The sequence below is a fragment of the Alexandromys fortis genome, unplaced genomic scaffold (assembly GCF_014885135.2).
Source record: "Alexandromys fortis isolate MF-2015 unplaced genomic scaffold, M_Fortis_MF-2015_v1.1 scaffold_3, whole genome shotgun sequence".
NCBI lineage: Eukaryota > Metazoa > Chordata > Mammalia > Rodentia > Cricetidae > Alexandromys > Alexandromys fortis.
The window spans coordinates 301,107-320,985 of NW_026067909.1; the positions used below are offsets into that span (position 1 = coordinate 301,107).

Below are 19,879 nucleotides of genomic sequence, written 5' to 3' on the forward strand. Positions count from 1 at the left end.
GGGTGAACAAATGTTTGGTTAAGTGTATACATGTGACTTAAAAGCTGGTCTGAGCTGAGCTTGGAGAGAGAGACCCTCTGTGGATAACACTCTCGGTTAGACTAGTGGAAGGGGGCAGGCCAGATGGTTGTTTCCTCTGACTTTCCAAATCAGCTTCAAAGAAGTTTGGTTGTGAGATTTCAGAGTTTTCTCGTTTAGAGGTCTTGGACTTGCCTCCCAGGTAATGTGCCCTGTTGGTCTTTGCTCTGCGACCCACCTTCTATGGTCCCTTCCATAAAAGATGTCATCTCTTCCAGTACTTGACCCCATACCTCCTCGGGCCCTCGCCTGGCCCTCTGGATATTGCTTCTTTCCTTCGGCTCTTTCTAGGAGCTGCTCGCCAGGGCCTGCTTCTCTCCTTGACCCTCTTCCAAGAGCACAGTGCTGGCAATGACACAACCGTGAGCAGCCGTCCTGTTCCCACTAGCTGGCTTAGATTCTCATTTCCCAGAGCCTCAGTTTCCACGTCTGTACAATGGCGGCAAAGATCTGAGTCACATTTGCTGTGAAGATGAAAATGAAGTCCCATGACCGGTTGCCAACACGTTCGTAGTACCAGATACTGTCTAGCTAGAAAGGTTCGACTAACTCTCTAGCTCCTCCACTTTGCGATTTTCCCCCCATTCCTGTAGCTGGCTCTGACATTCAAGTTGGCCATACAGTCCTCTTGTAGTATTGATTTGGCTCTAGACTCGACGGCATCGCCCAGACGAGCAGAAGAGCATGCTTTTGAGAAGCCGGGGGTTAGTGAATGAGTTGGACAGTTCTTTCTGAAATCTCCCTCTCTACCTCCGCGGGAGCGCGCTCGACCCAATGTGATGAGGACCGGGAGCTTGTGCCACGGGCCGCTCAGAGCAGGACGCACAAATTGTATTTCAGCGCCGGGTCCTTCCGGGTTAATGAGCTGACACCATGATTAAAGCTGACCATTTGTAATGTGTCTCGACCCCGCCGCAGAGCCCTGAAGAGGTTAATGCGGTAACGGAGGCTGGCACCTGCCCCTCGCCAGCCTCCCGGGCCTGGGTGCACAGCCTCCCAGCCCTCCGCTCCCTCCCCTGCCCCTGTCCCGGCTGCGCCACCGACCCCTAATCAATTAGCCCATTAACGAGCCCTTTGAGGAGTTAAGTAGGGAGAGTTCTGCCACGGGCAGGGCCGCAGTCGGTAACTCACCGAGGCTAATGATATTATAAGCGCTTTACTCAATAACCCGGGAGCGGTGCAGGCGAGGAACTGCACCGTCACGGTGCAGTCTGGACATTTGTGGGCACCGATTCTATAGTCTCTCTTCACTGGTGTGTCTAAGGAACAGGGTTCCCTGGACGTCAAGGCTGCAGCCATAGAGGGTGGGTTTGGCTGGGCGTCTTGGGCCTCGCATCTTTCCTTAAAGCGTGTGTAGATAACTGTTACTCAAAACAAATCCTTCAGCTTGCGCTGGGATGATTCTAGGTCAGGTAACAGGTGCTGTAGGGATTAAACAAGCAAGAGCCTGGGCTCAGAGGGAGGTCACAAGAAGACAGGAGAGAACCAAGTTTTTATTGAGTTTCACTTTGACCTCTGAAAGGAAAGTAAGACATCCAATGATTTTAGGAATGGGGAAAATGAGTCTTGGACCATCTCCATATCTTGCTCAAAGACATCCTGCTCATGTTTGACAGGATTCTAAACCGTCCCCGTCCCCAGAGCTACCTACTTCTCTTCCTCACAGAAGCAATGTAGCCGTCAAAATTAACCAACAAAAATATAAAAGAGTTTAGTTGTGGCATGGGAAGGCAAACTGTGTGGTGTTCGGTCAAGGTTTCGGAAGTAACTATCCTATATTCTGAGGGAGTATAGGTTTCCGCCGCTTTTCCACCTCTAGCTGACACAACTCCACAAGGAGAAACAGGGCGGGCGACACTAAGGAGTTTGCCGGAGGACAGAGATACTTCTCCTGGGACAAGACTTGTTCAAATTAGCACAATGTAAATGGTGGTACTGGAATGTGAACTGGGACCTCGGGAGATCTAGAGCTGGCTACTCCCTTGCCAGAATTCTGTGGCCTCTTTAGCCAGTGAGGTCTAAAGATGGAGAGCTGTAGTTCTTTGCTCTCAGAGAAGGGCATCTCTACGAGGCCCGTACTGTTAAGTTCCCCTATCCCAACGTGGCAGGAGACCCACAGCTCTTTGCCTGTTCCCCCTAGGCTGGAAGAGATTGAGGGCTCGGGAGGTTGGCTGCAGCTTAGAGTGGAGCATCTTGGATCCGAGAGAGCCCCATCATCTTGAAGTCGGGCGCCGTCCCTGCCTCTGGAGAGACAGGGGTCCGAGTCAGGGTGAAATCGGGAATCCAGGCTGCAATCTAAGCTGCTTTCGGTCCCATACGCCCCAGGCTGGACAGAGCCAAAGAGAATCCGGTACTAGGTGTGCTCCGGGCGCTCCCCAGTGCTGCGTGCTCGGCCCCAGCTTTTTAAAAAATTCCGGGGCCGCTCGGCGGCGCTGCGATTGGCCGCGGTCGGGTAACCTCTATGCAAATGAGGCCGCGCAGCCTCCGCGTCGCCCGAGACCCGTGGAGTTGGCAGGCGAGGAAGGGACTTAGGCACCGGGGCTGGGCGGGCTCACCCAGAGCCGGGCCGGCAGGGACCCGCGCGCAGCGGTCCGGTGCCTGCGCGTCCTGGCTCTGAAGGGGGACTCCTCGCCAGCCTCGTAGCCCCCTCCCCTCGCCTTTCCTCCTGCCCCTCCCCCTCGCCTGCCTGCCCGCACCACCTTCCACCCAGACCCGCTCTAAAGGGAGTTCTTGGTTTCCTCCGATTTCTTATGAACCCAGGATGGGCAGCAAGGAAGATGTGGGGAAGGGATGTCCGGCGGCCGGTGGCGTCTCCAGCTTCACCATCCAGTCCATCCTGGGCGGGGGCCCTTCCGAGGCACCGCGGGAACCCGCCGGGTGGCCAGCCAGGAAACGCAGCCTGTCTGTGTCCTCGGAGGAGGAGGAGCTGGACGAAGGCTGGAAAGCGCCGGCTTGTTTCTGCCCAGATCCGCACGGCCCCAAGGAGCCAAGCCCTAAGCACCATCCCCCCATCCCTTTCCCTTGCCTGGGTAAGGATCGCACGTCGGGAGTCTGTGCGTGAGCCTATGCGGTGTGTGCGTACAGGAGACTCGGGAGCTCTGGCCACAGCCGGGCTACTCGGGGTCCAGGTCAAGGGGAGGGGGACTACGGACCAATGTTGCCTCTCTTAAGGTCCGGCGCTAGGGAGAAGTAGAGAAATATTGGGGGCGTTTAGGGAAAACTGTGTTGGAAGGAGGGTGAACTGGAGTGGGCCAAGAACTCTGCGGGACCGTACACTCGGTGCTGGCCAGAATTCTTTCGCACACGGGGTACTTTCTTTCCTGACTTGAGTTCTGCAGATCCGGTGTAGGTGTTGTCTGCTCTTCAGTCTCTTTAGGTCTTTTTTCTCCTCTCGGTCTTTTCTTGAAGTGATTAGTACTCTAAAATGATTGGCAGTGGTGCGTTTTAGAGAGGGTTCCTCTTGACAACAGCTGACAGAGGAGAGCCCGGGAGTTAGTCTTTAACCTGACTTCCAAAGAAACGGCCTGGAAAATGATGTCACCATATAAAGCCCAGTTCTTGCAAGATAAAAATCATCTTTTAAAAATGGCGTTAATGACCCCACTTCGGACCTGTTACCACCTATACTTATTTTATAAGACTGGGAGCGGAGACCCTCAGACTCGTGTTATATGGGACCTTCTTCTGTTGCTTTAAAAGGCCGAGGCTCTAGACCTTGGGTGCTAACAAGATGCAGCAGAAAATGAAAGAGTTGGTAATAAGGGGGCTAAGGATGCAGGCTTCGGCCAACCTCCTGGTCCTGGAAAGAGCTGAGAGCATCAACTCCAAGGTCATTCTCTTTGTGCTTACTCTCCAGGTACCTCCAAAGGCAGCGGAAGCGCAGGGCCTGCGGGCTCGGAGCGCACGCCTTTCCTTTCTCCTTCTCACTCGGACTTTAAAGAAGAGAAAGAGAGGCTCTTGCCGGCGGGCTCGCCCTCTCCGGGCCCGGAACGGCCTCGGGATGGTGGTGCGGAACGGCAGGCCGGGGCGGCCAAGAAAAAGACGCGCACCGTCTTCTCCCGCAGCCAGGTGTATCAGCTCGAGTCCACCTTCGACATGAAACGCTACCTGAGCAGCTCGGAGCGCGCCTGCCTGGCCTCCAGCCTGCAGCTCACCGAGACCCAGGTTAAGACTTGGTTCCAGAACCGCCGCAACAAGTGGAAGCGGCAACTCTCGGCCGAACTGGAGGCGGCCAACATGGCACACGCGTCGGCGCAGACTCTCGTGGGCATGCCGCTGGTGTTTCGGGACAGTTCACTGCTGCGAGTGCCGGTGCCGCGCTCGCTCGCCTTCCCGGCGCCGCTCTACTACCCCAGCAGCAACCTCTCGGCCTTACCTCTCTACAACCTGTACAACAAGCTTGACTACTGAGCCGCTCGCTGGCTGCAGCGTCCCTGGCTGCCTGCAGCCGCCTGTACACCCTGGCGCGGGCGGCGTCCTTCCCAGGGCTCCGGAGCAGAGCGTCGCGTGTTCAGAAGTATTAAGAAATACACCATGTGTATTCGTTATGTCTTATTTATGGCCTCTTCCCTACTTTGTTTGTTTGTTTGTTTGTTTCGGGTATTTATCTGCATTCCACACGCCAGAACACCTGCTTTCTACACAAAACCAAACCAAAACGCGTTTGAAAACTCTTTTCAAAGGGGAGAGTCTCGGGTGGTGGCGGGAAAGGGAGTTTTGGCTGGTAGCAAGAAAAAAAAATCAGAAGAACACCAACAAAACCGGATAATCTTTTCCTCATTTATACACCTGTATATACATATGTGTGTGCGTGTGTATGTGTGTGTATAAGGACACAGGCTCAGTCAAGCCGAGCCCACTGGGGCCTTCGTCACTGAACTAATCACCTCTCTTCATTCCGTTCATCTTGAGGGGTGAATCTGAAAAAAAAAAAAAATACCTTCATCTTGAGGAGGGTACAGATCTGTAAATATTTTTAAAGAGAAAAAAAATAAAACGTTTTAAACATGGTTGCTAACTTTGGAAGGATTAATTGTCCCGTGAAATAATGCATGGGGTGGTTTCTAGATTTTTAGTGCCTGAGCATGCAAGATTCTCTACACCTACCCCCCTACTCCCCTCCTCCTACCACCAATGTCCTGAGCTCTCTACGTGAGGGTGGGGTTGTGCTCAGAGGTTAAAGGTCGGATATTGGGGCTGCCTAGGCAGCACGTGACTAGAGCTGCTTACTCGAACAGCACAGTTCCCACGATCCCGGTGTGTCCATTGGGGTACACTCCGGCATGGAATCGAGATCCCGAGCCCGCGGAAAAAGACAAAGGCGGAGAGGCAGGTCTGGATGCTGACGGGGTTGCCTCTGGGAATAAGTCAGGCAAGAAGGTGAACCTCTCCCTGGTGCTGGGATCGATTTGAGCTAGACTGAAGCTGGGCACTTCAGGAATGGCCGAAGCCCCGAGTGCCGCGTTGGCGTCCTCCTTCGCAGAGTAAGACGTAGTATATATGAGAAAGCGTCTGCTTGGGGTCCAAAGCCCCACGCGACCCGCTTGCAGCCACGCGCAATTCTCCGAGGAGCGAGAGGTGATGTCTAAAGGCCACATTTCGATGGAGGGATTCACGAAGCAGGCGCTTCCCGACACTTTTTTTGTTGTTAAATTTGCCCTTTGAGTGGCTAAATGATCACTGGCCAGCAAGCTGCGGCTGTTTCTGACTTGAACCCTGAGGTGCAGCGGAGGCACCCACGGACCGGACTGCGGTTCTCAGCTCCATACAGGAGCTGGGGAGGCGCTACTCTCAGAGAACAGCAGCACCAGAATCATGCAAATCGCAGCCGGTTATTTCTCTCCGTTTTGAGAGCAGCCACCTGTTCCTTGTTAAACGTCAGAAGTGTATGAAGAAGGCTCAGGTGGAGTTTCTAGGTCCTCCTACCTCCCTTCAGTGGTTGACCGGGTGCAAGGAGTTAGGAGTCCGCAGCAGCAGGGCCCCATTCTTTCTTGAGAAGAAAACATTTGCCTGAGTGGATCTGTCTCTGTGCCCAGAGGCATCGAAATGACTTGCATTTCTAGATCTACACAGAATACAAATGCTTACACGACCCATACTATTCCGCGTAAAACGCCCGGTCGAAGACATTTGCTCTGATATTGCCCATTTTCTTCTTATCGTGTTCTATTCCAGAAACCCCCGCAACTACTCCAAGATGACGTCAGATGGATGCCACTCACGAATGCACCTGCCAATACTAGGTTGGTCCACTTGTATTTATTTCAAGTATTATTGCAAGTATTTGTTGAGGCCCCAACACAAGCTGAGAATCTACACTAAATCTGGTGGTCAGAGAGAGAGAGAGAGAGAGAGAGAGAGAACATCGGTTCTCTTCTGATTTATTGGATGTGTGTATCTTACCCCACTAAAGTTGTCACCAAGCTAGGTAATCTCTTTGCATTCTTCCCCTGACAGCATTCTTTGGACATTCCACACAGAAACAACCAAATTGCTCCAGAGGAACATCTTGTAAAGGAGTATTCCATGCAGATAATTTTGGTCTGCAAATTTCAGTAGATGGCAATTGGCTGATGGACTTAACAGTGTGGGTCACCATGTTCTCCTCAGGCTGGCGTTCTCTATAGATAGTGACTTCCTCCGGTCACTGGCCGCACATAGTGATTCCAGTTTGTCCTTAATATTTTAGGCAATGACCATCTCCCCAGTTGTCATACAGGACATATGTGACTCTCTTCACTCACTCAGACATTAGCTGTGACAGGTGACCCAACTTTGCAATTAGTTCCTAGGCGTTCTTCCAACAGGTGACTGGATATTATTGCGCACGCTTTACCTTTGTTTTGTGGATGTTCAAGACTCTGCTGTTGCCAGATTTCCCATCTCAAGTCTATCAATTCATTTGAATAATCAGCAAAATAGTCCCATCTCCTTTTGGGCTCTAAACTTGATTTAAAAGATTGACGTTTCTTAAAACTCAAATAGAGTTGGGCTGCAACTGCATGGCCAGAGGGACCTGAATCATACACACACTGGATAATGAAATACACTTAGATTTTATTAGCAGGTAATTTATGCTCAGAATCTGGAAACACTAATAGAATTAAATAAACAACTGGGAAAGAGAAGCAAATAAGTCAAGAGGGGAAATTATTTTGCTAACGTTAGAATGCATAACAACTCACTGTATTTAAAAAAAATTGAACTTGGCCATTGATTTGTTGAAAGAGGAGAGAAAGAGAGAGAGAGAGAACGAGGGAGAGAGAGAGAGAGAGAGAGAGAGAGAGAGAGAGAGAGAGGAGAACCAAATACTAGAACTATCTGAAGAGGGAAGAGGTCCAGAATATTTTAGCTGTAATAATAATCATCATCAGGGCAATAGGAGAAAGGTTGTGTGTGTGTGTGTGTGTGTGAGTGTGTGTGTAGCTTAATCCTAGTGACAACTTTCTACTTCATGCAAAATTACAAAGTAAAAAAGACTGTCTCACAGAAGAGAGGGCAGTGGAAAAGAAGTCGCAGCAAGGGTTAAATAGAAATGCAGAGTCATATTTTGCATGTGAGTATGCAGCCACTACATTCTGCCTGTCAAGTACCGCTTTTCTTTTCACAGAACCCAAACCATTGCGACTCCTTTGATTCTCATATCTCTGGAGGATTTTAGAAACAGCAAATGCAGCCACCCGAGCCTGCAATTCCCATGGCATGGCGGGGTAGAAGGGGAGAGGACAGCCACAGTTAAGGACCTATGATGAACATCCCGAAAAGATTCTGCTTGAGCCTGAAAACATCGGAAGGCTCCATGTCCTGCTCTGTTTACCTTTTGGGATGCGAGACTCTTTAAAAACAAGAAGTAGTTTGATAGAATTTGTATCCCCAGAGCCTCTTGCCAGGCCCAGCATTCAGGTGCTTGAAAATTGTTGAGAGATTTAAAAACAATAGAAATAAGGGCTAGTTCCTATGAGATCACTAGACAGCAAGGGAAATGGGACTCTAATCACAGAGGGAAACCCCAGAAAAATGAAGGCAAATAGTGCATTTGACCAGAACCTATTTTCTCCAGTATGTCCAGATTGGGTTAATTCCAGGGGTATGTGCATGCCCAGATAGAAAATGTTAATTTACTTATATAGTAGTATCAAACAAAACGGGATTCTGTGTCTGAGAGGCAGAGAAGGCTGTCACACAGCCAGAGCAAGGTAAAACATCTTTCCTGCCTCCTAGTCTGTGTCTGGTCCAGCAGGCAGCACCAGGAAGACTACACCTCCCAGCATGCCACGTACAAATGTGGGCGGGCGTGAGTGCCTCCCTGACCTGAGCATACTTGGGAGTTGTAGTTTCTATGCTCAGCTCCGGCGACGTAACCTCTGCGTGGTGGTACTGAGACACCGTGAACGGAAAAAACCGCGGTTTCCCTTTGAGCCGGAACAAGATGACTACGGTAAAGACTCGAGCAGCAGACCGAACCAATTAGCGGCCGAGATCGAGCCGTTGGCGTTTGAAATCAGCCAATGGTAGGCTTGCTCCGGAGCTTCCTCTCCGCCTCCTCCGCTAGCCTGGGAGTGCTCGGAGGGAAGCAGTGTGGTAGTGGCCGGTGTGGAAACGTTGCTTTGGCGAATACGAGGTAAAGGTCCGAACAAGGGCGGGTGGAGCGGGGTTTGCTGCCTGTAGCCGGTGGGTGGGTGCACAGAGGGATCCTGTTGGTCTTCATTGTGTATTATTTGGGGGATCCGCGGGCAGGGAAGGAGGCCCGGCCGGGTAGAGCTCGGTGAGAGCCGGATGGCGCCTGGTCTAGAGTACGGCCGATCCCGGCTCTGCGCAGGCGCAAACCCGGACGGGCCTCTCTTTTCTCCAGTAAGGGACTCAGACTTAACGTTTGTTCTGCAGATGACGGGTTCGAACGAGTTCAATCTGAACCAGCCACCCGAGGATGGCATCTCCTCGGTCAAGTTCAGCCCCAACACCTCCCAATTCCTCCTGGTCTCCTCCTGGGATACGTCTGTGCGTCTCTACGATGTGCCCGCCAACTCCATGCGACTCAAGTACCAGCACACCGGTGCTGTCCTGGACTGCGCCTTCTACGTAGGTGGACTCGGTTTCTGCTCCTGTCCCCCTACCGAGTTAGTATAGCATCCCATACACGATTTGGAGTGTTGGGGCAGTTCCTAATCTTCTGGAATGCTTCTCTTTAGCCTGGTTTGAGCCTACTGCCATGGTTCGTTTGTTTGTGTTTCGCCTTTCTACGCAGTTTCAATCTCCCTTTTCAAGTTCAGACTTGGATGAACTTTCTAAACATAAGATAATTGTATTTGAAATTCTCAGCAATACTAATTTAGCAACTTATTAGAAGGAATGATGGAAAGGCGTGAATATCGTCTAGTTAGCTGCTGGTGCCCCTCGTGATAAAGCTGCACTTTTGTTCATTTTGGAGACCACTTGCATTTTTGTTTACTTCTTAGTGTCCGACACTGGACATAACCCCAACAGTTGACTGTAGAAATAGCAATTTTGAAATGCTTGCTAAAGCTTTGTAACTTTGAAATGGCTCAAACTTTACGGGGCTGGACGTGGTGGCCAAGCCTTTAAACCCAGAGGCAGAGGCAGGCAGATCTCTTGAGTTTTGAAGCCAGCGGTGTCCTTTGTAGTGAGTTCCAGGACCACGGGGGGCTACTAGTGACACCCTGCCATCTCAAAACAAACCAACCAACCAAAACCAAACTTTACTTTGTAGGATCCCACGCACGCCTGGAGTGGAGGGTTAGATCATCAACTGAAAATGCATGATTTGAACACTGATCAAGGTAACACGGCCACACTTGACCAGTTTCCCTTTGCTGGTGTATTGGTGCGGAAAGGCTGGCTTAGGATGAGTCGCTGGTTCCAGTGCTTGGGTGCAGGTGAAAAGTGGCTTTGGTAATCGGCGTTTTAAATGGGAATTCAGTTAGCACGAACGCAGTGTGCATTTCGCGGCCAAACCCATTTGGAACACTGTCTCAAGTGTTCGCCCACAGTGTCGCTTACGCATTTCACCATCACCTCTACAAGTCTTTGAAAGTGGACTGGATCCATGTCAGGATTTCCCAGGACTGTTTGCTATCTTAGGGTGCTCTCCTTGCAAACTAAGGAAAAGTGTGTTTTTAAAGGCGCAGCCCAGTAGCCAGTCATGTTTACCTTAGGGAAACTTGTATTCTTAGCAGAAGAATGTGTTTCAGTTGTATGTGTGAAAACATTTCTTATGAGTTTTCATGATTTCACTGAGGCAGAAATTGGAATGGGGACCAGATAAAGAGAGTTCTCTGAGCTTTGCTTGCTCTACTGGATGCAGCTATCTATACTTGAGGGAGAGATGGCAGGGTGTCCTGATGTAACTACCTGGAGGCTATGTCGAACAAAGGGACGATGGACAGAGAAGCATCTCTGTGCTGGGTGTGGTGTTGTTCCTGTAATCCCAGCACGGGGAAGGGGGAGGCAGGAGAATCAGAAATTGAAGGCCAGCCTCAGCTACACAGCCGGTATGAGGCCAGCCTAGGCTACATGAGACTGTTTCAAGGAGAAAAAGAGCAGTATTTCATTGGAAGAGGCTTCTGTATGAAAGTGATTTTTTTGGGGGGTGTGTACATGCTAGGCAAGTGCTCTCTCTGAGCTTCATCCCCAGGCCTGTTGGTCATCCTTGTGTCTGTATGTCACATGGGTTTTGGCACGTTGTAGATATTTAATAAATGTTAACCGAGTGAGCAGATGAGATACTGTGAAGGTTGAGGGTGACAGAAAAGAAACTATGTAGTGGAAATTTGACCTGACCGTGAGAACAAAGTGAATTAGCTGAAAGGCTCCCTCAGCTCTCAAATTCTGTAACCATTTCTTCCAGGCGTTGGCTCAATGTGAGGAAAGTGTTGTCAGGGTACAGGAAACCGGAGCGCGCCACTCATTGCTGCATTCAGCAAGTATTTCTTGAGCACCTACAATGTACCAAATCTGGTACTAGGTACAAACGAAGGCCTAGAGTTAACTCGGTTTTCTTATAAAACCTAGGACCACGTTGATAAGCACGCACCATCTTAAAGCAGTTGGAGATTGAAGGCAGCTGTGCTCCCTTCTGCTATGGCACTGACCTAGGCAATGTGGAGTAAATTAGAGGAGACCTCACGTGCAGATGTTCCTGTGGAGTTGATGGAGACAAATTCATTTCAGTTGAATGTCCCGTTAATTGACTTAAGGTATCCCAGTTAGTTGAGCCGGCAAAGCTATATGTGCTGTTTTTATTTTATTTTTCTTTGCAATAGAAAATCTTGTCGGAACACATGATGCCCCTATCAGATGTGTGGAATACTGTCCGGAAGTGAACGTCATGGTTACTGGAAGTTGGGATCAGACAGTTAAACTGTGGGATCCCAGAACTCCTTGTAATGCTGGCACCTTCTCTCAGCCAGAAAAGGTAGGGTTTTTATGTTTATCAGGGCTGCTGGGCTCATCAGGGTGATTTGTTTTGGTGCATGTTTGATGGATATGCTGTTGCAAAGGTTAAGAACTGGCAGGCTCTTAGAAACCTAACTATACAGAAATGCTTTAAAGAGAAGGGAATTCACTTTTAAATTTTTGGCCGTCCTTTTTCTGTCAGATGTTAAACTTGGCCTGGAGAGCACAACTTAAATTCTCACTCCATGTATTGTGAGGTCTGGGAGTCACTCCCTGTCTTTTCGGAGAAGCTGTTTCCAGAGACCGATTGTCCTGACCTCGGCTTGACAGCCCACAGCAGTTGGGATGTTGAGGATGAAAGGGTTATCATTTCAGCTTGAGTGAGAGCTGTGTTCTCTGATTTTTATTGCTATGTGTGTATTTAAACGCTGGCAGATGTCATTTGAAGGCTTGTAGTAAGTGGAGCTTTTAAACGCTTGGAATCTAAATTGTTTATTTCCCATAGACAGTACCATAGTTAGGTCTTGGTTTTGTTGTTGTTGTTGTTTTGTTATTTCAGTCCAGATTGACAATCTCTACCTTTAGATAATAAAACCACTTGTATCTATGATTTTTTTTTTTTTTTTTTGAGAATTTTGTACTTGAGTACACTATATTTACATCTTTTCCGCCCCTTCATCCCCCCTCCCTCCACTCACTCTCAGGTCATGGCCTCTTCTGTAATTTTACTGTTTTATACACACGCACACATGTGAACACAAACACACACAAGCTCCTGAGTCCATTAGTGGTGGTTGTTTATCCGTGTGTTTCTGGCTGACCTCTTAGGATTGGATAACCTATCAGGGGTCCTGTTCCTGGAGAGAACTGATTCTCCCTCCTGTGAGTGGAGCTTTTGGAAACCAACTTTGTGTCTTCTGACTTGTTGATCTGTTTGATAAACATACTTCAGCTGTGTCCTCATCAGACTTGTCAGGTGGCGGTTAATTTAAAGGATGGGTTGTTGTACCAGTTTGAAGGTGTTCTTCACTGGCGTTCTTCCCTCGGGTAAATCTGCTGTTCGCCCTGTTAGCCGTCATCATGTACCGCAGTGCAACCAAAGAGCCATTATTTTTGTCACGTCACAGTCGAATCCACTCCTGGCAAGACCTTTGTTCAGAATAAAATAATTGCATTGTTTCTAGTTTTGATGTATGGTTGTATGTAACATGTTAAGAAACGTGATGAATGGCCGACAGAATAGCATATAATGGACAGCCACACTGAATCAAGCTGCTTATTGGTTCAGGAGGTTCATTATGTCGCTTTTTTTAATACTCTCTTTGATAAATGTATACACCTAGTCAGTAGCATGACAGTGGTTTTCCCTGATTTATGATCAGCGGGGACAGAAAGCAGTTTCAGAAGCTTGCGTGTCACCTGTATAGTAAAGATTTAAGGTAATTCTTGATACAATTGTACCACTATAAATTTGATTGCTTTCTGGTTATTTTTTAAGTTTAGCACTTCATATATTGTAGATTAATTTTCTTTTTGAAAAATACTGGCTTTCTGAATAAACATATATTACAATGTTCTCATAAGTATGCAATAATTACTTAATATTTCAATTTTTTAGATTCTTATTTTTCTTTGAGTTGCATTAGTTTTAGGTTTTAAAGTCAGATTGTAGTGGCCACTGTTTGGGCATTGTATTGTGACTTGTAGTTAGTATACTGGTGATTATCAACGAGATGGCTTGGTTATTGAGGGTTAAAAGGAAGTCTTACAGTATCATGGTTCTTTTACATTTTTTAATAGCAATTCAGCAGGGGTTGACAGTCAACAATAACCTCTGTTAAAGACCTCAGGTCTAGATTTTTAAGGATATGACTTAGGAAGACTCCTTGCTGCTGCTCTTTTGTGAATTTGCTCCTTCTGGTATCTACCTAAAATTTTGTTTGTATGTAAGCTTCTAAATGTTCTGCTTACAGGAAATTTACGATTTCTTACAAAAATATTTTTGTGGAGGCTTAAATATTGAAGGAAAGACATTATGATGGGGAAAAAGATATTTTCCGGGGATAAAATGCCTTAGGTTTTTTTTTGTTGTTGTTGTTCCTGTAAGCTGAGCTTCCTTCTTTGAACGTTGAACATGATGACATCAGAGCCTAAGGGTCAGCTCTGCTCGTGCTGGGCAGCTGTCCTTATCTTTCTCTTTGAGTTTGTGCCTGCAGAGCCACAAGTCGGCCTGCTAGTGACGCCTTCACTGTTCCTCGGGGAACAGCGAGAGTTTGAGTTGCCAGATGAAGTCTTTGAAAAGCTGGTCTGGTCATAGAAAAAAATGAAAATGATTCTTTTACAAAAAGCCAAAAGGCATTTTGATTCTGTTGTCTTGTTTTGAGTGGGTTTAATACTTTTATCTTAAATGAGTCAAGAAATTTTGGGGGAAATGTAATAACAACGAGTGTTTTGTCTTTAAAAATGTCTATACCCTTAGCTGGAGTGTACTTCATACTTGGTGTTTGTGTGTGTGCCAAGTTTGACTAAGTCACCTCACTCCTGACCAAAGTGGACGCCTGCTCTGGGAACGTGGTCTTTTTTATGGTTTTAGGATTAGATGGACTTTGGGAGCAAAATGTTATTTTTCAGGAAGTAGATGATGATTATTGAGTTTTGATGTTTCCTAAAAGGTGTACACCTTGTCAGTGTCCGGGGACAGGCTGATTGTGGGTACAGCAGGCCGCCGAGTGCTGGTGTGGGACTTGAGGAATATGGGCTATGTGCAGCAGCGCAGGGAGTCCAGCCTGAAGTACCAGACGCGCTGCATCCGCGCCTTCCCAAACAAGCAGGTACTGGTCCCCTCAACTCCCTTCCCTGAATTTCCAAGTCGTGGTGGTTTACAATTTGCCTTAGGTCTGCTCCTTTTAATTCTTTAATGGCAACTGAAGGTTAGAGGAGAATAATAACCCCACATTTTAGGGAAGTGTTGATGGCCAAGTGCTTTGAAGAGATGCCTTTCTTATTGATGGTGTTGGTGGGATGCTCAATAAGTATGTGGTATCAAAGAGTTTAACATATCCCAATTTATACGCCAATCAAAGCTTAAGTTTGGAAATTTAAGTTTATAGAATTTGCTTTTTTTTTTTTTAATGTAGCTCAGGTTGGTGTCATTTTTACACTCCTTTAGCCTCAGCTTCTCCAAGGCTGGGATTGTAGATATGGATGCCTGCCTGCCTTTGTGGTTTTTTAATCCTGATATTATCAGGGTTGTTTCTCTCTCACTTAACAAGAGAGCTTTGATATTTTTTCTTTCTTTCTTTTTTTTTTTTTTTTAATAAGAATACCGCTGAGATGAGGTAGAGTGTCTCTCGTGTACTGAGTGGGTCTCCTTCCATCATTACTTAAAAAAAAAATAGTAAGCTACCTTTTATTTGCAGTCCTTAAAGCTATAAGGGGAGGTTAGCGTCACTGGCCTACTCCTATAATCTTAGCAGTCTGAAGCAGGAAGAGTGTGAGTTCAAGGCCATCATGGGCTATAAAGTGAGACACTGTCTCAAGAAATACAAGGGCAGTTGTTGTGAGGTGAGCAGCTGCAGGATTTTTTTTTTTTTTTTAAGAGAAAGCCTCACTTAAAGCAGTAGATGCATTTGGAATTAGGGCTGTCCTTCAGCTACTGTGGAATATGAAGCAGGAAGTCAGTTCTCTTGGCCCTTTGTCTCACCTTGAGTCTCAAGTGGTGGTTACTGTTCTTGAATTAAAGACAGTCAGCTGCAGTTAGTGAAACTTGGAGAGTCTGAAATGTGATTGAAACATACTTGCATTACAGAAATATTTTGTCTTTATGTTTAAATTTTTCTGTAGGATTATCCTTGCTTTTATGATGAACGCTTAAAATAGGATTTTATTTTTTAAAAAAATGGAGATGGCTCAGTGCGCAAAGGTGCTTGCTGCCAAGACTGATGCCCGAGTTGTACCCCTGGGACCATGTGGTGGAAGGAGAGAACTGACAGTTGCAGGTTGCCCTCTGACCTCCATTCATAAGTGCCTCTACACACACATGCACACACATAAATAATAAAAATTGGATTACGTTGAATTCATTTTCTGTGAGCAGTTTTTGGGAATAACTTTTTGAAATATCTGGACTAAAATATAAAGATGTAAAAAGTATGTTTCATAATCATGGCATTATCTTTTTAAAAATATGTTGTTATTCCAAGGGACGATGAAAGACTGTTTGAAACTGGGACGCCCTCGTGACTGTTGCTCACAGTCTGGTTTATGCAAACCTGACTCACTAGTAAATGCAGAGGTGGGCCAGCCCAGCTGGGACAGGATCACTGGTGCATCCTCCCAGTGAGGGGGCACAGTGCTTAGAGTTAAAGGTGAAGAGGGGGTTTTACCTGTGGCAACAGGTTGTAGTCCCCGTCAGGGCAGGAGACAAAGGATACTAAAACTTAAAACTTTTTTAGATTTGACAGAACAAGTCATTTTTGGTTGCAGTGTGCTAGGTACTGATAGTGTGGAGAGAGGAAGCCAGCAAGGGTGGCGCCATGTCTTACAAAGCAGGTGTCTATAGAGATGGCATGGCCGTCAGTCCTTTATTAAACCCGGCTGAACTTTCATTTCTGAAATAGTTCTTTATGGATTGAATTGGGGACCTCGTGTGCTCTGTGGAAGGCAGGTTTTTGCCATTTTGGGCCTCCGCTCTCTCGGCAGGGTTATGTGTTGAGCTCCATTGAAGGCCGAGTGGCGGTAGAATACCTGGACCCAAGCCCCGAGGTTCAGAAGAAGAAGTATGCCTTCAAGTGTCACAGGCTAAAGGAAAACAACATTGAGCAGATTTATCCAGTCAACGCCATTTCCTTCCACAATATCCACAATACGTTTGCCACAGGTATGACCCGCGGGCTGAGCTGAGCTTTGAGACTCAGGCAGAATCCTAAGAGTTGCTCTCCGCTTCTGTGCACAGAGCCATATTAACAAGTCACATTACTTGCAGGTGGTTCTGATGGATTTGTAAATATTTGGGATCCGTTTAACAAAAAGCGACTATGCCAGTTCCACCGATACCCCACTAGCATTGCGTCTCTTGCCTTCAGTAATGACGGAACTACGCTTGCAATAGCTTCGTCCTACATGTATGAAATGGATGACATGGAGCATCCTGAAGATGGTATCTTCATTCGCCAAGTGACAGATGCAGAAACAAAGCCCAAGTGAGTATGCTTCACCTGGACTGATGCCTTTTCTTGCATTCAGCCCAGGACTTATTAATTTTTCCAAATTCATGAATAGCGTTGTTGATGCCTGCTCGATATTACAGCTGACTGTAGGGTTGGAATTGATTTTATCTTGTTCTCCCAAGCTTTCAATATCCGTAGGTTGATAGACGTCTGATGGATAAAATTGTGCCTAGTTGTTTTGTAGAGAAGAATGTCAAACTCTCATTCTTCTTGAATAGGCTCTATTATTTGAATCTCTGGAGTTTCTACGAGCTCATTGCTTTAAAATTAAGTTGAGGAATTCAAGAATAATTTATTTTAGTAAATTCTATTTAAGATATTTAAGAATTTGAACTGCCCAAAAAAAAAAAAAAAAGATCCCTCTCCAGAGATTGTTTCTGTAATATTTACAGAAGTGAATGACCTTTGGGTTTTATTGGAGACAGAGTAATATGGCCTTGCCTAGCACAGCAGATCTCTTTACTTCTGAAATTTTCATAGATGTTGCTAGGTCTTAACTGTTGACTGGAGGTGCCATCTAGGCTTTTTGGCAGCAGTGGGACAGAGTCTTATTTAGCGACCTCTTCTAGGCTCTGAGAGAGGCGTAGGCACAACGGACAGCATGCAGTGGCTGCCCCATGTATCTTGTCTTCCTCCTTGTCCTTGCTCTCAGGTCCTCGGGGGAAATCCTCAGGGAGGGTTTGTATTAAGTACACGTGTGTTGGACTTCTGTAATTTTCTGAGGTGCCCTTGCTAAATTTGTTGGGCCTCTCTCTGTAGGAGCAGAGCATCTAACGAGGAGTAGTGTCTGCGCTTTCACAGGCTGGACTGTAGAGATGTGTTAGGATGTGGAGCCTGTTGGATAAAGGGCTGTGTTTGTATTTAATCTGTCACTTTTTCTGTTTCTTGTCCTAGCCGGCCATTTTGATCTCATGCTGTTCTTTTTCCTTTTGTACTTGTAGGTCACCATGTTCTTGACAAGATTTCATTTGCTTAAGTGCCATGTTGATGCTAATAAAACAGTTGGTCCTCCCCAGTGGTAGATTTATAAATATTAACACAGAAACCAAGGAAATACTAATTTTAATTTTTTTTAAGAACCTGAAAATAAAGGAAAATGGGGTTTTCTTGTTTTTTTCTCTTTTGATGGTTTGCTACTTTAGAGATATTTGGGCAGACAGGATTGGAGGGCAGTGGCCGCACTTTTGAGAGAGAAGCAGTTTTGACCTTGATTTTTGTTTCTGCTGTGGAAATAAATGTTTGTAAATAGAAGTAATAAAAATCCCTTTGTGTTCTTTCTGGACCTTAAATGGTAGAGGAAGAGGCTCTTGAGCCATTGATTTCTTTGCTGGTGATAGTTGGTAATTCGAAAGCTGCTTCAGACTGCCTCCTGAGGAGGTTAATCTACAATTAAACAATATTTCCTCTTGGCCGTCCATTATTTTCTGAAGCAGATGGTTCATCATTTCCTGGGCTGTTAAACAAAGCGAGGTTAAGGTTAGACTCTTGGGACTCAGCTAGTTTTCAATCTTATTAGGGTGCAGGAGGAAAACTAATAAGAAACCCTCCTAACATCATTTTGTGACTGTAAACAATTATTTATTAGCAAACAATTGATCCCAGAAGGGCAAATTGTTTGAGTCAGTAATGAGCTGAGAGAAGACAGAGCATATCTGTGCATTTGGGAAAGTCACTGTAACGTAATTGCAGTACATTTAGACAGGCATCTATCTGGACCTGTTTCTATCTCTAAATGAATTTTTGGAAACATTAATGAGGTTTACATATTTCTCTGACATTTATATAGTTCTCATGTCCATTTCAGTTGCCCAGCCGCTGGTGATTAAAGGTTAAAAAGAAAAAATTATAGTGCGAATGAGATTCATTTTGATGTAATGTCTTGTAGCAGAACACGAACTTAGCTTGGCCTGTCTTAAGTAGTTCAGTGTTTCTGCTGGCAGACTTGTCGTTCTGATGTGTGTTATTTGTGAACGCTCGTCTCTGAAGAGGACTTAGGCCTTTACTGAAGCTTATTTTACCCATAGTGTATTTTTTAAAAAATTCTTTTGGTACAGAGAAAAGTCTTATTTTTATTTTGTGAGATTTTCAGAGAGAACTTAGCGTGCAGTCTGAGTGGTCCCGTGAACTGTGTTTTCTTCATTGCAGGTCCACGTGATCATCTGGTGGAAAGCTTCACTTCCTGCCAACACTTGCTTCCCCCAGGGGCTGCCTGGAGTCCCCGGACTTGGTCTAGTTTGTCTAGTTTTGGGTTTCTCTGTCTCCTGTCAACAGAAATGTCTCTGTGTACTCTGTAATTGTTTGGGGTGGGAGGCTCCGGGCCCTTGTACAGTAGTGGGATGCTCCTGTCCCTAAGTAATTCCTATTGCTGTTGTTAATGCTCCAGCTCTTTGTAGCACTATCTAAAACTGTTAATATTTTTCTGCTGTCAAATAAATCAGATATTTGGAACTTTTAAAAGTTGGGTGTTTTTAAAGATTTTGCTAATTATTGTCATTTACTGTATAACAACTTTTCTTAGACAAAGTACTCTTCATCAAGGACATGTTTAAATGTTCTCTGCTTCATTTATTTATGTCTGCTCTTGTACATTGGGGATCCAGCCCTGGGTAAAGAATCAGCCATTTTGTGTTTCTTTGGCCGATCAGTGAGGCCTGTGAACCATCTCTACAGCTTCCCTCAGGATGGGCACCGACTGGCAGTGTCGGTGCTGTAGAGCTCACGTGTCCCTGTGCTGATGGTAACATCCTCTGCAGAGAACCAAATGACAGGCCCTTCTGCACTTAGCCGCCACTCTCCATCCAAGTGACGTAGCAGCCAATGCTGTAGTAGCATTGGTCCTGTGGTGGGATTATGTGCTTTGTAAAGTCATAACCACTTGATTGAGAGTAGAGCATAAATTCCAAACACTGTAATAAAGATAACCAAATTAAAGCCATGCTATGGACTTGTGTTTTATGTGGTTTGAGAAACCTTCTGATGGTTTCGTTTAGACGCTCTTCTGTCCCTTAAAACAAAATCTCCCTGCCTCCCCTCTACCACTTGGCCAGCTCGCCCTCTCGATTCGCCTGTTTAGTTTACAGCTACCTTTACCTCCAGTTTCCCAGGTGTAGTTTACCTTGGCTTTTTCTTTTCGAGATCTTATTTTTATTTTATGTGTTTGT

At 46.3% G+C, this 19,879-nt stretch overlaps 2 protein-coding genes across 2 annotated transcripts; both read left to right on the plus strand.

Annotated features, from left to right (window-relative positions):
- The first annotated feature begins 2,839 nt into the window (after positions 1-2,839).
- Positions 2,840-4,488, plus strand: Hmx2 (H6 family homeobox 2). Its single transcript, XM_050137276.1, has 2 exons — positions 2,840-3,107; positions 3,935-4,488. The coding sequence occupies exons 1-2, from the start codon at positions 2,840-2,842 to the stop codon at positions 4,486-4,488; spliced, it is 822 nt and encodes a 273-aa protein (XP_049993233.1).
- Positions 4,489-8,532: 4,044 nt separating this feature from the next.
- Bub3 (BUB3 mitotic checkpoint protein) lies at positions 8,533-19,653 on the plus strand. Its single transcript, XM_050137275.1, has 8 exons — positions 8,533-8,698; positions 8,962-9,156; positions 9,806-9,875; positions 11,358-11,509; positions 14,163-14,321; positions 16,192-16,369; positions 16,475-16,691; positions 18,864-19,653. The coding sequence occupies exons 2-8, from the start codon at positions 8,962-8,964 to the stop codon at positions 18,871-18,873; spliced, it is 981 nt and encodes a 326-aa protein (XP_049993232.1). The 5' UTR covers positions 8,533-8,698; the 3' UTR covers positions 18,874-19,653.
- Positions 19,654-19,879: the final 226 nt, after the last annotated feature.